The sequence below is a fragment of the Bos mutus genome, chromosome 11 (genome assembly GCF_027580195.1).
Source record: "Bos mutus isolate GX-2022 chromosome 11, NWIPB_WYAK_1.1, whole genome shotgun sequence".
NCBI lineage: Eukaryota > Metazoa > Chordata > Mammalia > Artiodactyla > Bovidae > Bos > Bos mutus.
The window spans coordinates 18,297,257-18,309,407 of record NC_091627.1 but is presented as its reverse complement, the minus strand read 5'-3'; the positions used below and the strand labels follow the sequence as shown (position 1 = coordinate 18,309,407).

Genomic DNA, 12,151 nt, shown 5'->3' with positions numbered 1-12,151 from the left:
ACTGTGTGATTAGTCGCTTTTTAAGATTTCTTAAAGGCGACAATAACATGAACATTTTCTTATTGCTTTCTAGCACCTCACAGTGCAAGAAATTGGATCTTATTTACTTTTGTTGGAATGTTTTAAAATATCGTATAAACTTTTGATCTAAAACAATGAGCTTTGCTTTTTTATAAGTGATAACTGTTTTCATTGAGCCTGTTGTGAAATATGTTGCCTCTCTCTTAACCTCTCAACTGAAGTTTTCTCTTTACCCTAGCTTGAAATCACCATTTTGTTGTCATCTGATCACTTATATGATTCAGGCTTTCCCCCTGCTAGTGGAAACCTTTCTGCAGATTCTGTCTTATGCTGAATCCCAATAAATAAAGCAGAATGAATAGAAATTAATTGAAATTATAACATTTCCTGATAAGTTCATTTGGGAAAATGAGCTGTTTTGAAGATTATTAAAATTGAAGTGTATGGACGATGGTTGCAGTTCTGCATTGGTTTACACATGTATTTGTTTCTGTGCTCAGTTTTGGCAATGTAATATCAAGAAAATTCTAAATCATGAGTAGATGCAGATGGTAACCAATTTTTAAACTTGCTTTGCAACGGTGGGGTATTTTCAATTAATGTAATTCAGAAATGTGAAAGTTTAATTGGGAATTTTACTTCTTAAGTGACTCATTAATATAATCTAACAGTTGCTCACATTTTTTTTAATAATAGATGAAGTGTTGGGTGCTGCTTCTCTGACGAGGTCCTATCACTTGAAGCATGTCTTTATTATTGCTATTTTTTAACTGGCTTTTGCATTCCATGCTCAGGCATGTGGGGTGGAGTAGTAGTAGTGTCTTGTCTGCATAATTTTGTTAGCAGAAAAGTGCTAGCCTGTATTTTAAAACAGTGAAGGAATTTAAATACATCCACAAATATGGAGGAGAAACTTTATTTCAAAAGTCTGCAAAAAACTGAAACAAAAAGCCAGTATAACCTGCCAACATAGGCTTATGTGTTGGTCTTCTTCAGTGTGTTATAATATGTAACAGCATTCTACTTTATATTTTTAAGGAGTTAAAAACATGTAAATCATTAATTTAAGAATCATGAGCCAGTGCAAGGAGCAGGGTACAGGCTTGTGAATCGGCAGACACACCCACCAGCTCTTCCCCTTACAGCCAGGCCATGTCAGGCCAGTTGCTTAACCTCTCTGAGCCTCAAGTTCCTCATTTTAAAAACTGAAATAATACTTCGTGGGATGTTGGGAGATAGGAATTATATAAAATACTAGTTTTTAAAAATTCCCTTTATAGCATTTAAATATCTTTTCTGTTAGATTTTATATAAGAAAGGGATACCTTACTCAGAACATTTTACATAATGCCCATGCATGAAGTCAGTGCCTTATCAGGATTTTTGGTGCCATGGAGTGACTTGTGGGATCTTAGCTCCTCTGACCAAGGATTGAAGCTGTACCCTCAGCAGTAAAAGCACAGCATCTTAACCACTGGACCACCAGGGAAGTCCCTCAAGATACTCTTTATGAGAATTTTAGGGGTGATTAAATTTATGGGATGCAGCAAAGGCAGCACTCAGGAAAATTTATAGCTATAAATGCTTATATTTAAAAAGGAGAAAAATCTTATATGAATAGCCCAACTTTACACATTGAGAAACTAGAAAACAAGGAGCAAATTTTAAAAATTTCAAAGTTAGCCAAAGAAAGGAAATAATAATGATTAGAGTGGAAATAAAATAGAGAATAAAGTAGCATCAGTGAGAATTGGTGAAAACAAAAACTCTTTGCAGAGATCAACAAAATTTACAAGTCTTTCACTAGATTGACAGGAAAAAATAAAAGAGAAGACAGAATTAACTAAAATCAGAAATTGTGGATGTTACCACTCATTCTACAGAAATAAAAAGGATTGCAGAATACTCAAGGGAGGCACAAAAGACATATGATGAAATACAACACCCTTTTGGGATCAAAACAGAAAACTAGGAGTAGAAGGGAATTTACTCAGCATGGTAAAGGGCACGTGGGGAAAAGCCCACTGCCAACAGTCTCAGTGATGACAAAATGACAAGCTTCCCCCTAAAGACAGGAATAGGACAAGGGTGCCTCCTGCTATGGGCAGAATGTACCCCGCAAAATTCATGTGTTGAGACCTTACTCCCCAGTGTGATGGTACTTGGAGGTGAAACATTTGGGAGGTTTAGTGAGGTCATGAGGGGCAAGTCCTTATGATGGAATTGATGTCATTATAAAAAAAATCAGAGAGCTAGCTGCAAATCAGAGAGAGGGTTCTCATCAGAACCTGATCATACTCTCAAACCACATGAGGAATAAATACTGTTCAAGCCCCAGTCTGTGAGATCCTGTTAGAGAAATCTCAGTTGACTTAAATCACCTGCTCTCACCACTGCTGATCGGCATTATCCTGGAAGTTCTGGCTAGCACAGTTAGACAAGAAACAGAAATAAATGGATCCATTTGGAAATAAGGAAGTGAAAATACCTCTGGTCACAAATGACGTAGTGCTGTATGTAGAAAATCCCAAAGAATTTCACAAGAAAGCTAATAGAGCTGATAAATTTGGCTGTGTTTCAGGATACAGATCAGCACAAAAATTAGCTGAGAGTTTTTATACACCTGAAATGAACAATCTGAAAGGAAATTAAGAAAACAATTGTATTTACTATAGTGGCTGGAAGAATAAAATATCCAGGAAAAATTTTGCCCATTGAGGTAAAGACTTGTACACTGAAAACTACAAAACATTGGTTAATTAAAGTAGTTCTGAAGAAATGAAAAGATATGCCATGTTCGTGGATAGGAAGACTATTGTCCATATTACCCAAAGTGATTTACAGATTCAGTGTAATCCCTTTCAAAATTCCAGTAACCTTTTTTTTTTTTTTTTTAAGCTGAAACCTGATCCTTAGATTCATAATACTGGAGTGGGTAGCCTTTCTCTTCTCCAGGGGATCTTCCCAACCCAGGGATCGAACCCAGGTCTCCCACATTGCAGGTGGATTCTTTAGCAGTTGAGCTATCAGGAATGACCTATATGAAATTGGAAGGGATCCCAAATAGCTAAAACAATCTTGAAAAGGAATAAAGTTGGAGAACTCTTTCTTGATTTTAAAACTTACTACAGGGACTTCCTTTGGAGAAGGCAGTGGCACCCCACTCCAGTAATTTTGCCTAGAAAATCCCATGGACGGGGGAGCCTGGTGGGCTGCAGTCCATGGGGTCGCTGGAGTTGGACACGACTGAGCAACTTCACTTTCACTTTTCACTTTCATGCAATGGAGAAGGAAATGGCAACCCACTCCAGTGTTCTTGCCTGGTGAATCCCAGGGACGGGGAAGCCTGGTGGGCTGCCGTCTATGGGGTCGCACAGAGTTGGACATGACTGAAGTGACGCAGCAGCACAGGGACTTCCTTAGTGGCCCAGTGTTTAAGATTCTGCCTTCCAGTGCGTGGGGAATGGGTTTGATCCCTGGTCGGGGGGCTAAGGTCCCAAATTCTGTAGGGTACAGCCAAAAAAAAAAAAAAAACAAAAAAACTTACTACAAAGCTGTAGTCATCAGAACACTGTGGCACTGACATAAGGAGAGACATAATGGAATAGAATTGAGAGTCCAGACGTAAAATAAGTTCTCACATCTACAGCCAGTTAAGCTGTAGAAAGGTTGCCAAGTCCATTCATTGAGGGGAAGAATAGTCTACAAGAAATGATATTGGAACAGCTAGATTTCCACATGTGAAAGAATGAAGTTGGACCCTTATTTCACACCATGTGCAAAAATTAACAGGAATGGGTCAATGTACTTTTTCCCAAGCCCAAGGTTTTTTCCAATCAGAAAGGATAATTAAAGTGAAAATTATTTTAAAAGAATAGAGTTCTTTGGGAGCAATACTTTTTTGTGTGTAGTTTTTTCACTCTGCAGATTATTTATTAAGCAAAAGTGATATGATGGCTCTATGTGCTAAGCATTCGAAATATACAACCAAACTTGTCTTTAGCTTTAATGGAGTTTATCTTCTAGCAGGATAGATAGGCATCAATAAAATTATTTCACTCTTGAATAACAACATTCTGATTGTGATATGTATATGCAAGGAAGCATATGTGGTTTGAGCTTTGTAGTAGAGGAATACAGTGTAGTTTCACGGAGGACTCCCTGAAGAGGGGGAGCTGAGTGGAGGGACAGAGGATGAGTAGGAATTAACCTGGTTAAGACCAGGAAGGGGAGAGCGTGGCCAGCTCCTGACGTGTTCTAGGGGTTTTGATTGTCTCCAGATAGTAACGGGCTTAATTTTATCATTTTATTTTTTGTTTCTGACCCTTTGGCTACAGTGCTGAGTGGCGGTTTTCTGTCTGTGTGTTTCATCTGTGTTCCAGGATGCCCATGGTGCTCGCTCTGTGCACAGAGAGAATTTAGCAAATGTGCACTCACTGATCAAAGTAATAAAATTCTGAGGCAGTGAAGAGTTTTCCGTTTTTAAATTTTTAAAGAAAATGTATCTTAATTTTTAACCTCTTATGATTAAATAATGACATTATCAAGCAGGTACTTTTAGACAAAATATGGTAAATAACACCTTGATAATGATGATCTTAGAACCTATTTATATTTTGATTTAAAATAGAATTTTTTTCCATGTAATTTAAAACCTTATTTTGAATGGAAGTGATATGAATGGCTTATGTACTTTCTGCCAAGGAATTAATACGGACTTCCTAGAAACCACTGTCATTTATAATCAAAATGCTTTTGACTTACATTGACGTTGGCATTAACAAGTTCTGCTAGATTGGTAGCATAGAAAGAAAGTGCATTTAAACTTACTGGGAGATCGTTGATGCCTGAGGCTTTATAATGCTTTCTGTGGGCCATTTAACTGCTGGCAACTTTAATTCACATGATTCATAATACTGGAAATTTAAATTCACTGTTAATTGAAAAGTGAAGTTACTTAAATTCTTTAAATACTAACCTTTGGGAAAAACATCTGAAAAATAAAAGCACATATGATTTTGGTGGCCTACTGCCAAAAGATTATCATTTACATAAATATCTCCTTCAGTAAAAGAGTTTAATGTATTGAGCTCAAAAGGTTAGAATAGAGACTTCAATCTGGAAACCAGCAGTAGACTGTTGGCTTGTGAACAGCAGTATTGTTCATCATATTGAGAACACTGTTCACATTCAAGCTTAAGCAGAGCTGGCATTAAAATTCAGTTAATTTGTTTCATGTGACTTGTCAGCTGTGTGTTTTTATCTAAATCTTTCTAGCTTCTCTTCTTAGCATTTTATGTTAAACCCCTGAAATAGACAAACTACCTTTTTAACTGTTTAAGCTCTTGATACTTTGGCCGTTTCTGCAAAGTGATTTGCAGAAATCTGGGGATTCCATGAAACCATTCTCTTAAGTTTTCCATTTCATTTTAAATATACTTAATAATTGGTTTGAAAGTCAGCTTAATTTATTGGCCTCCTGGGTGGTGCTACTGGTAAAGAACCTGCCTGCCAATGCAGGAGGCGTAAGAGACTCAGGTTCCATCTCTGGGTCGGGAAGATCCCCTGGAGAAGAAAATGGCAACCCACTCCAGTGTTCTTGCCTGAGTAAGCCCATGGACAGCAGAGCCTGGCGGGTTATAGTCCCTGAGGTAGCAAAGAGTTGGACACGACTGAAGCAGCTTCGCACACACGCTATCCTGTTTCAGAGGGCTGTTCTGTTTTGTGCACATGTGCATGACCCCATAAAAGGGACTTCCTAAAATTCATTAAGATGCAATTGCTGTCCCTGTTTCCTCACCAGCACCCTGTTCTGTTCTTGTTTGCTGATTATGGTCTCTGGATTTCCCCTTAGATGGCTTTTAATAAATGGCTGCTAGTCAAACGGTGAGCCTGAGGAATAAAATGCTGGTCCCAGAGAAATCATGTTGCTGTAACCAGTATTAGAGTCAGATCCCATTTTACTTTTTTTGAAGGGCAGGAAAATCTTTCTGTTTCTCTGAAACTAGGCTTACTATAATCTCACAGTTAATATTATTAGCTAATTGGGAATTGAGTGTTTTGAGGATATCTTCAAGTTTACAGTGATTTTAAAATAGCTTTTGAGGTGTAATCAACATACAAGAAATGGCCATATTTAAATTGTCCAGTTCCTGAAGTTTCGATATATATCTATAGCCACCAAATCACCACCACCACCAGGAGAGAAGACACGTGACTTCCAAAAGTCTCCTCCCATTCTTATGAAGTCTCTCCTGTTGCCTGTCTCCCCTCATCCCTGACTCCACAGCAAACCCTTATCCTCTTTCTGTCACTATAGATTAGTTTTTATTTTCTAGTTTTGTATAAATGAAAAAAATACAGCTGTTCTTTATTTGCTATATTCTTTCACGCAACATAATTTACTATGAGATTTATCAATGTTGTAGATATATAAATAAGTCCATTCCTTTTTATTGCTAAGTAGTATTCCATTATATGGATATACCACAAATTATTTATCTCTTCATTGTTAACAGACATTGGGTTATATCCAGGTTTTTCCATCCATCTCCTTGTCTTTTAAGTTCCTTCACATTTTCCATTCTTTTCTCTTTCTCTGATGTATTTTTTCTTACTGCCTCAGATTAGCCCGTGACCTTGCATGTAGTGGGTTGAAACCTATGGAATTGTCAGTAGTTTACCATTTTGACCTACAAAATTCGCAGTTTCGTATAGTTCAACATAGAAGTGTTTTTAATTTTTAAAGTAGTTTTTAATGAATGTCACTTTTTTTTATGTTTAAGACCTCTGCCTGATTTACTTAAAAATTTAGCTATGTAAAAAGTTATGCATAATGAAACATAGACTGATACTATATTAGTAGTTATTGTGTCTGGTTGGTAAAATTATGTGGTTTTTTTAACCCCTTCTGTTCTTTTGTACTTCTTTGTCTTATATGTATGCTTATATAGTAAGCACCGGAGAAGGCGATGGCACCCCACTCCAGTACTCTTGCCTGGAAAATCTCATGGGCGGAGGAGCCTGGTAGGCTGCAGTCCATGGGGTCGGGAAGAGTCAGAAACGACTGAGCGACTTCACTTTCACTTTTCACTTTCATGCACTGGAGAAGGAAATGGCAACCCACTCCAGTGTTCTTGCCTGGAGAATCCCAGGGACGGGGGAGCCTGGTGGGCTGCCGTCTATGGGGTCGCACAGAGTTGAACATGACTGAAGCGACTTAGCAGCAGCAGCATAGTAAGCATAGATTACTTTATATTTTCTAATAGAAAATAAAACCTTTTTTAAAAATGGAAAAATCTATGCATTTTTCTAGTTTGCATAATTTATTTAGAAATTATTCTTTATTTTTCTTTTCTTTTGCAAGAATCATGGCATTTTAGGGACTTCTCTGGTGGTCCAGTGGTTAAGACTTCATGTTTCTGCCACAGGAGACAGGAAGAGACCCCTGGTCAGGGAACTGAAGTCTCACATGCTATGTGGTGCAGCCAAACAGTAAAAAATTTTTTTAAAAAAGAGCCATGACATTTTATAATAAAACATGATTTTTAGAGTCAGTTAGATTCTCTCATGTCACGTGGCTTAGGCAGACTGTTGAGTTTGTCTGAGGCCACTGTTCATGTGTGTAAAGTGGTAACTCAGTCTTCACTGTGAGGTAATCATTAACATGTTACTGTCCTTTTTCTGTTTTCCCTGCCCAAATTCTGCCTTTGGTTATGAAAGTCACTCAGTCGTGTCTGACTCTTTGTGACCCCATGGACCGTAGCCCACCAGGCTCCTCTGTCCATGGAATTCTCCAGGCGAGAACATTAGAGTGGGTTGCCATTCCCTTCTTCTTTGGTTAAGGCAATATAATTCTGACCTCACACTTGTCGCCTTAGTAATTTTGAAAATGTACCATTTATTTTGTTCCTTTTTCTTTAAAAAAATTAATGAGAGCAAACTGGGTAATGTGTTATTTATTTTTATAAATAACACATTTTTAAGTTCCATGCAGAATTTGCCTAATAATGATTATAATGACCATCTTCATTTGTTTTTTGTTTGAAGAATATCAAAGAATATTCCAACAACTAAAGATGTTGAGCCACTGCTTGAAATAGATGGAGATATAAGAAATTTTGAAGTGTTTTTGTCTTCAAGGACCCCAGTTCTTGTGGCTCGAGATGTGAAAACCTTTTTGCCATGCACTGTAAATCTGGACCCCAAACTGCGGGAGATTATTGCAGGTGGGTATCAGTAATAAATTTAATTTGCCCTCTCTGGAAGTGCTAAAAAATTTTCCCGTTTCTAACTTGGCTGTATAAGTTTCTCCTGCTCCAAGAAAAAAATGGGAAATATTGAACCAAGCACCACCAGGGAGAGTTAATGAAACTGAAGATGGGGGTCTCAGCATCCTTTGGGAACGCTGGGAAAATGCTGTTTGTTAAATTGACCTTATTATGTTTCCCAGCCTACACACCTGAAGCATCACTGGAATCAAATTCCTTTTACTACACAGTTACCACTTCAAGCTGTCAACCCACTGTGATTTTTCTGTCACCAGTCTTCTGTCTTTAATAGGGATCTGTATCCAGAGCAGTAAGAAAGTTGATATTCCTTTCAAAGGTTAAATCTGTGGACTAGAACTTGATGATAATAACATGAAGGTTTTGGATAAGTTAAAGTTGCTCTTGAGGCACTGCTGTATGCTCACGAAAACACACACTCAACCTTCATTGAAACACACACTCTTTTGTGTGATACAGTACTGCTGACCCACCTTTGCATTTTCCATGAATTATGGAGAGGGAGAGAGACTGTATTTTCATATGTTCTTTTTTAAAATACCTGTTATAAGTTGTCTGAGGTGTATTTTCTGACTGTGGAAGTGTTGGTGGTTGTTCAGAGGTGGACGTGTCATATGGTTTGCAAACCCACAGTCTTAGCTAACATTGTACTTACTACACAAGGATGAATTGCTAATATTTAGCAAAACTGTGTCAGAAGAATTGTTAGGATAGCACAAATACCTTGAAAAGTCAGAAAAAAAATTCAGAATTCTGGTAACCGAAGAGAATACAGATGTTGGTGACTTTTCACATGGTGAAAAAAACTTTTATGCGAAGTAGTTGAGTGCCTCTTACTAAGAATGTCTGTGGAGTATTCAGAGTTCCCTGTCTGTTCTGTAAAGCCAGTTGGAATCTTTGGCAAGAGTGATATAATCAGTCATGTTTTCTGTCCGGTAACTAAAGGAGGAAGTGGTAATTGGACTAGTTACCAATGTTCTATTTTCTTTGGTTACTAATGTTCTATTTTCTTTTGCCTTCTGGGGTATCATTTAATCTCTTAGATGTTCGTGCTGCAAGAGACCAGATTAATATCGGAGGACTTGCGTATCCCCCGCTACCTCTGCACGAGCCTCCCCCTCGACCGCCGTCCGGCTACAGTCAGCCAGCGTCTGTCTGCTCTTCGTCCACCTCCTTCAATGGGCCATTCGGGGGAGGGGTTGTGTCGCCGCAGCCTCATAGCAGCTACTACAGCGGCATGACAGGACCCCAGCACCCCTTCTACAACAGGGTAAGCAAGTGCCCGGCATCTTAAATTGAAGAATTTCTTCCAGGAAAAGGCTAGAAGTGTTCTGCTAATGGAGTCTGTTACCATTTTGAAACTGTACTTTAGCTGTAAAGACAAAAAATGTTGTTTGAATGTAATATTTTTTAAAAATCAGAAGATTTTTGAATCTTAACAGGTTCTAGATCTCAATTGAGTCTGAATAGTAGAGATGCTTTTTGCTTTGATTTATTGTCCTGATAAGAAAGTGAACTCTGTGGGGTCAGCAGTGACTGTTCTGAGCTTCAAAGCAATCTGAAATTCTCTTGGTTTCTAAACAGATGTTCCATTTGTTGTATCTTGTATAATAACTTATATTGGCATTCAAAACAATGATAATTTTTAGTTCAGTAAACCTATATTCAATGTGATACAGCTTTTAAATGTGAGATAATGGTGGGTCCTAGTGCTTGAAGGAGGACTCAGATGCTATTGGCCAGATAGCATGTAGTCTATTTCTAGAGCTTTATTTCACACTACCTTCAGTCATGTATAATTATTTTCATACTATAAATATAATTTTCTACTTCAAATGATGAGAGCACAAATTCATTATCAGCAGTATTCAGACCCTGTCGAGTTTAGTAGCTCCAAGCTATCCTCATTTTAATGGTCTTGAACACTAATATTTTCTGTAGGAAAACAGAACAACGGCCCTACTATTATATTGGGTTGGTCAAAAAGTTTGTTCAAGCTTTGCCATAAGATGGTATGGAAAGGCCTGAATGAACTTTTTGACCAACCCAATATTTTCTGCAACTGAACTCTAAAATCCATTGTTTCTTTATTTTTGTTGTCTCCCTCTTTAGTCTGAAGTGAGAAAACATAGGGGCTAGCATTCACAGATGGAGAAGGAAATGGCAATCCACTCCAGTATTCTTGCCTGGAGAATCCCAGGGACGGGGGAGCCTGGTGGGCTGCCGTCTATGGGGTCGCACAGAGTTGGACACAACTGAAGCGACTTAGCAGCAGCACCAGCAGCAGCATTCACAGAAGCCAATGCATGCCTAAATAAACTTTCAGTAAGCTAGAAAGAGAAATTTGAATAAACGTGGCAAAGAAGAAATTCTAGAGTTTAAATTTTTCAGTTTTTGAGAAATGGTAGCCATGTAAGTAATTAGGTATACCATCTTTAGAGGTCTTATGAATGTTATTCCATCCTTTTACTCAAATAAGGAGGAAAAGGTGGAATGATAGCATTTGATAACATACTTCATCTCTGTAAACTTTAACTGAGTGCTAGGAAGTGTGAAATTCAGGTTTTTATTTAGCAGTCCTGAAATCTGCTGTAATTTTACATAAATGTCTCAACCAATAATCAGATGACATTTGATGTTTTGAGACCAAGAAGTTTTTTTTGTAATTATCATACCATCTAGGTGGAGACTTTGTGTTCACTAATTTCATGTGAACAACAATGATGTACGATGCTTTAGTAGTGTTTTATTATTTTTAAAACATTAAAAAATTCTTATGCTTTTAGATTTAGTTATTTTTTGTCTGAAAGTTAAAAGCTGAACAATTTTCTTAAAATGGCAGGAATGAAAAAAGTAAGGGAAGGTGTTACATCAGTGTAATGAAGTTTAATATGTTTTAATCTTTATTTTTAGCCCATATAATCTGATAGCTCCGGTTTATATGAAGCTGGCTATAGATAAATCCTATAGTTATAGATTTCCTCTAAACAGTAGATTTCCCTTTTAAATAATATCCTTGCTTATTTAGCAGATAGCATAAACTCCAGGGTATAAAGTAAAATCTAGCAACTTGGAGTAATAATATTCCTGAAATCCATGCTAGGAGGTTCTTAAATAATTCAGACTGTTTTTTTGGTCTTAGTTAAGGCTAATCTTTTTTTGGTAAAGAATAATACTCAATTGAGATTCTATTCTGCTTTTTTTTGGGTGAGATTGTGAGTTAATATTTGTATTTGTAAATCACTTAGAACCTGACACATGGTAAACCGCCCATAAAAGTGTTAAATGTAAAGAGAAACTCTGGTGTCAACTTGTACAAAACTTTAGTTGCTTTATAAAAAGATTGTATTAAATCAACAATATAAAAATTTAAATAATATGACTTAAGTTTGGGTTTGATATCTTATAGAATATGAGTGAGGCATTTTTTTCTTCTGTTTTGTCACTTGCATTTAAAAATTTGGAGTTGTATTTTGTTGGTTAGTTTCATTTGATAAAGCTCATTATACTTTGATTTTGGTAATTGTTTTGTCACGTGTTTTCTCCATAGCCATTCTTTGCCCCCTACCTTTACACGCCAAGGTACTGCCCTGGCGGCTCCCACCATCTCATCTCACGTCCATCAGTAAAAACGAATTTGCCCAGAGATCAGAGCAATGGCCTAGTAAGTATAAAAAAGGGTAATTAAGTATTACAGTCAGAAATAGAAGTTTGCTTATTTCCTTTCTGTAGTAAAAGCACAACTTATTTTATAAATAGTTTCAAGAAACATAACCTATTACTAACACAAAATGTATTTTGTTTTCATTTTGGTCAGGATCTATGGAAGGAAAATGACTAGC

General features: G+C 37.2%; 1 protein-coding gene across 1 annotated transcript in view; it reads left to right on the top strand.

Moving 5' to 3' along the window:
* KIDINS220 (kinase D interacting substrate 220) overlaps positions 1 to 12,151 on the top strand; it is a 92,698-nt gene that overhangs the window by 54,854 nt on the left and 25,693 nt on the right. The window contains exons 23-25 of the mRNA XM_070380189.1: positions 8,071 to 8,249; positions 9,353 to 9,579; positions 11,860 to 11,973. Coding sequence (XP_070236290.1) covers positions 8,071 to 8,249; positions 9,353 to 9,579; positions 11,860 to 11,973 — 520 coding nt within the window. The remainder of the gene's footprint in view (positions 1 to 8,070; positions 8,250 to 9,352; positions 9,580 to 11,859; positions 11,974 to 12,151) is intronic.